Genomic DNA, 5307 nt, shown 5'->3' on the forward strand with positions numbered 1-5307 from the left:
GTGCATTCTCGGTGTAGGATTCACGGTGTATGTAGCATCGTTGTAAAAAAAGTTAGTTATTTGTGTTTGGTGGGGACTTTATTGATTATATAATATTTTGTGGGATCCTCTTGTAATAAAAATCTGTTATAGTAACTATAAAAGTAGGAGAAAAGAAAGAAAAAAACGATTAAACAATTAATAAGCGGTGTAAACTACACCGTTCGGTGTAGTGTTAACCGAGCGGTCGAGTAGAAACTTAACCTGGCCTCGCTAAGTGGCAAATTAACCAGACCAGTTTGCTTGATTGCCAGTTCCATAGTGGGTGCAGAATTGGCAAATCTATTGATTTGCCACACCCATAGGAACCGGCCTTAATAATGATAAAACCTTGATCGGCATTGATATAGTGCATGTTAGCATCATAAAGTTCAAAATCTTGGAGAATCATAGTATTTTTCTTTCGTGATACCTTCCGCGAAGTAACAAAGTTCTCAAAACATGGAGAATGATTTGCTTTACCATGGCTAATGAACCTCAGAAGATGGAGAAAGAATAAACTTTACACAACAGTACAAATGTTAAAATCTTGTCTAATCTCCCCGCTTGGCCACCTCTCACATATATTGGGGTGATCGTACATATATTTCGTTATTTACTTTTTCTCACGACAGTATTCCAAAGTATGATTTTGATTCTTCTGTATATATTTCTATTAAAATATGAACATCATTTAACATGAACGAAAATACTCCAAACATATACTAGAGCTTGACAGAAAGAATGAAGAAATCACAAATACTCCAAACATATACTAGAGCTTGACAGAAAGAATGAAGAAATCACGGGAACAAAATGCGGAGATACAAAACTAACCACCCTGCCATGGAGAACACTGCAAATATATGTACCCAAAAGAGTACTGCTGCTGATTCTCTTCCACATCCTCTCAAACTGGCAACAGCACCTATACATTAAGGAAAAGAAATAGTACCTCTCGTCAGTAATTATAGGCACAGTGGAGAATGAATAACATCTCCCCAAGTAGGATTCGAACAATGCAAATCCAGGTTGACGTGTGAATTTATAACTAGTAAGTGATGATTTACCTGAAAGCACAGATGTGGGCATCGTATGTTGGAGGAGAAGGACAAATCTGAACATTTTATCATTTGCAGGAAGGAAACCAAGCTTATCAGCTAATGTAACAATGCCCAAACCAGCAGGTGGAACCAGAACTAGCCGCCCAAAGATGATTGCCGCAGTTGTTTTCCATCCAAGTTTTGAACTTCCGGGTCCTGCGCAACAACATAAAGGCGAAATCCATTATATACTGGTTTTAATTTATCATTTGATTACACAAGTGTTTACTGAGTAAACACAAAAAAGAAGTAAAATCAATTTACCTTCAACAAGATTGCCTCCCAAAGCCAGTAAGATACATGGAATCATGGCCTCCCTGATTATATAAACAGATTGTTAAACAGCAAATTCAAAGCTTATAACATAAATACGTATAGATTCCATGTTGAATTGTATTGCCTAGAAAACGTACAAACCCGTTTGGTTCTCTAGTAAATACTTGATTTTAGAAGATAGCATACACTACTATTATCACATACCAGGGAATCACTAAACTGGGAATACAAGCATTGTAAAGTAATCTGATGAAAAAAGATACAACTTGTTGAACTTACCCAAGTATAATGCAGCTATCAGTGAAGAAGAAAAACGGAGCATCATCTGTGAAGACCAATTTCTTCAAAAACGGTACTGAACCAAGGAACATGGCCAATATCTGCATCAAATCATGACCACTGACTTGGTTCAAATAGCTAGGAGTATCCATATGCCCAAGAGCTGAGATAAGTACGTGAATAGGTGGATTTGTTTATTGCTAAACCAAGCTTACTAAAATAATGGAATCATATCTTTGGTTAAACTTACAGAAGCAATGATCGGAGGCTGAAGGATTTGTTTGAGCTTCAACTTATCATACACATAAGCCCAACAGCTTCTCATCTGCAAGAAGCATAGGCGAATAAATCAGCATCAACCGCAGATAACTCAGTAAATCAAGATACATGTTGCATATGGAAGCTGAAACTTGGTAAGTGGTAACTCATGAAGAAAAAAAAAAGAATGTTCTTCCAGACGCAGTTATTACTATGACCATGAATAATAAGAATATAGTTCTTCCAACCGCAGCATATCTTAAATAATGCTCATTTTACCATATGGGAACATATTCTTTCTACCAAACTAAACCATGAGGAGAAAAAATTAGAGAAGATTTCTTACTTTTCCATGCTTTGTATTATTTGATGCTGCTTGTGGTTCTTCAGGCTCCTCTGGAGGAAGCAACGGTTGTCGCTCAGGGGTGCCACTTTCAGCGTCTGCGTGACTCTTGATTGGAAGAACTGTAGCATCAATGTCAAATGTACCTTCTGGAGGAGGTGCAAGCATCTGAAATACATATGTGTATAGGACAATGGCACCAACCTGAAGAACAGCGTAGAAGTCAGGTTTGGGTAATTAGAAATCCCTATGTAAGACGAGCCTATTGCGCAAAAGGCGGAAGTAGTCAAACCAGATTCTAAACTGCAAATGCATCAAGACTGTGCAAGTTGCTGTAATAACATAAAATTGATCGAAAAAACCTACCCATTGGCCAAAAGCGATATAGGCATTCCCATTTTGGCTACACATATTAGAATCACCAAAGGGGTTGGACTTGTCTCGGCACAATGCAGCAATCAAAACAAGTGGCACATTCCCAATGTTCCCTGTATTCACAAGTCCACTAAGTGTCAGTCTGACAAATCAGAAGTAGTTAAAATGGTAGATGCAAACAATACCATAAAGAAGAAAAAAATGCAAATAGTATCACTCCTTTTATTGGTAGAAGCACTAGAAAAGCATAGTAAAGAAGAGTACTGGACAGGCACAGTAATTTATTTTTAAAATCAAACAAAACAAAAAAAGAAAATGTGGCTTTTATCTCTAGACTAACGTACCTACTCCAATTTGTATAATAGTGAACTTGAAGAACGGATAGGGTGGCCGAACAATTGAAGCAACAACCAGGCCAATTAAAGAACCTGAAATGGTAGCCAGAATAACGTTGAATGGAATAAACCACCTGAAATTGGAATAAAATAAATATCAGTCACAAGCCTTTACAGGTCGAACAGCATACCAAAAGACAGAATCAACTGATATTTTGTTTCATCCCAAACAATTGAATTGTTCCTTAGATGTTTCATATAAAGAGATTAAAAAAAAAATACTGTACCTGGTGAAATGGGAAACTACTGCAGTTTCCTAAATTATTACTGTTTTTATGGTTCTCGTAAAACTTTAATGAAATCTTAACAAAAGCAGACTGAAGTTTATATTCAAAGGGATTTACTAGAAATTTATCATATCAATGTCACACCTTAAATTGGATGGACTAGGAAGTCACTCTAGTATGTCGACAAAAGGATAAAGCCACTAGTCTAAACTACAATTCAAAATTAAAATTGAAGATCGGAAGTCAAAACCTATTTTTACTGTTACTTAAATTTAACAGAACTACATAATCCAAAATTCACAGTTAAAAAGAATCAATTAACAACAAATTAGAACTAAATCAACAACACTAATAAAAATATAAAAAACCTAATTCTTACCACTCAAGCATTTTCTGCAAAGTTACAGCTCTTCCAAGCTGAGAGAAAATCAAACATGGAAGTAGAAGTGTAAAGACCAACTGCATAAAACAATTCAGAACAACAAAATTAGATTGAAATTTCAAAATCAAACAAATTATTCTCAATAACATATCAGATTTCAACCTAATTTTGCTTACCCCATTAAGAAGTTTTCTTCCACTTGCAGGTAAGATATTCACATATTTAGAAGCCATTAGAAAACCCAAGAAGCACATTGCGAAAACTTTAGCGATAGGTAAAACAGCAAACTTCATTGCTGTTAACACTGATAGTCCTTGTGCTTGAGTTTCCTCCATTACAGCTAATAAAATTCTATCCATGATTGATTAACCTAAACCCCCAAAAAGATTGGAACTTTTTGGAAGTAGTCTATCAAAACTGCCACAATCTGACAAAATCCACTGTAATTCTGACAAATAGAATCCAATGCTCTCACAAAAACCCAAACTTTCTTCCGAAATCAAAACAATCCAACACTTTCACCAAAATCCAGCAATCTGCGAGCGAGATTTAAAATAAAAAATTATTAGATTTCCCAATAAACACACTTGAAATTGGCTAGATAATGACAGCCACAATCCTACCTACACAAAGAACACAATCATGAAAAAAAAATATTCTGATTAAGAACCTAGACTCAAATTGCTTAACAAAGAAGGAAATACAACACACACGCACACACTATTGGTAAATTCATTATTGCAATTCCTTATAAAATTCCAAATTGCAATAATTCCTATTATTTATTTATTTCTTAAAAAAATGCCTTTTTTTTTTTCTAGATTTGATGGCATTAATCAGTAATAACCACACTAACCTTATAAACAAAAATCAAATTCTGGAAAATGTCTTCGAAATTCTTCAACAGTATGAAACCTTTCTTGGAGTTTAAGGCTTTTCAGGAACTCTGGATTTCTTTATATAGAAGAAAGAAAAAAAAAAGGTTGTACGAGTTTTAGTGGGATTCTGAAAGGTTTTGTGAGTTTTTCCTTATTCCGCCATTTTGTTTTCCCCTCGCTTGATGATCAAAATAGGCTTCTAGTATATTATCCTGGAAGCCTGAAACCGGTTTAACTTCTATATTTATAAGAACGCTGTTCTGGATTTGAGAGTTAGCCCTCTACTCTCCGATTAATAACGAATTGCAACTCCGCAACAATAGTTGATCCTTAAAGGCTTTAACCAACCAAATTTTTCTTATGAAATTACAAAATTAGCCTCCCGGTAGGTGTGGAGTGGATATGTCACGAGAACATAGGGTTGTGCCACGAGCAGTTCCACAGCCGGCAGACGAAAACGGGGAAACCCTCGTGAAGGAATGTTGTTGTTTGTACCATGGAGTTTGCTGTATGGGAAGGGGGCCAAACAGTTTCTCAAAGCGATGAATCTTACGCCTTGTTTGTTTTATTCAATTACATCTGAGTCGTCTGGATCAGACTCTCTGGATCTGACTGATATCACCTGATTCATCGGGATCTGACTCAATATGTTTGTTTTTTGAGTCAGATCTGACTCATCTGACTCAAAAAATATGTGAGTAAGTGGCTTGATCTCATAAATCAGGAGCATTTTATTTCCTGACTCAAATGGGTTCGAGTTAGGGTTAGGTTTG

General features: G+C 35.8%; 1 protein-coding gene across 1 annotated transcript; it reads right to left on the reverse strand.

Annotated features, from left to right (window-relative positions):
- Positions 1–524: 524 nt before the first annotated feature.
- On the reverse strand, positions 525–4845 carry LOC113322962 (protein PIN-LIKES 6-like). Its single transcript, XM_026571170.1, has 11 exons — positions 4513–4845; positions 3833–4192; positions 3654–3733; positions 2997–3121; positions 2644–2765; positions 2281–2481; positions 1927–2001; positions 1677–1777; positions 1386–1438; positions 1089–1277; positions 525–946 (listed from the first exon to the last, which is right to left on the reverse strand). Exons 2-11 carry the CDS (start codon positions 4013–4015, stop codon positions 822–824), a joined length of 1254 nt encoding a protein of 417 aa, XP_026426955.1. The 5' UTR covers positions 4016–4192; positions 4513–4845; the 3' UTR covers positions 525–821.
- Positions 4846–5307: the final 462 nt, after the last annotated feature.

Source organism: Papaver somniferum, chromosome 11 (assembly GCF_003573695.1).
Source record: "Papaver somniferum cultivar HN1 chromosome 11, ASM357369v1, whole genome shotgun sequence".
NCBI lineage: Eukaryota > Viridiplantae > Streptophyta > Magnoliopsida > Ranunculales > Papaveraceae > Papaver > Papaver somniferum.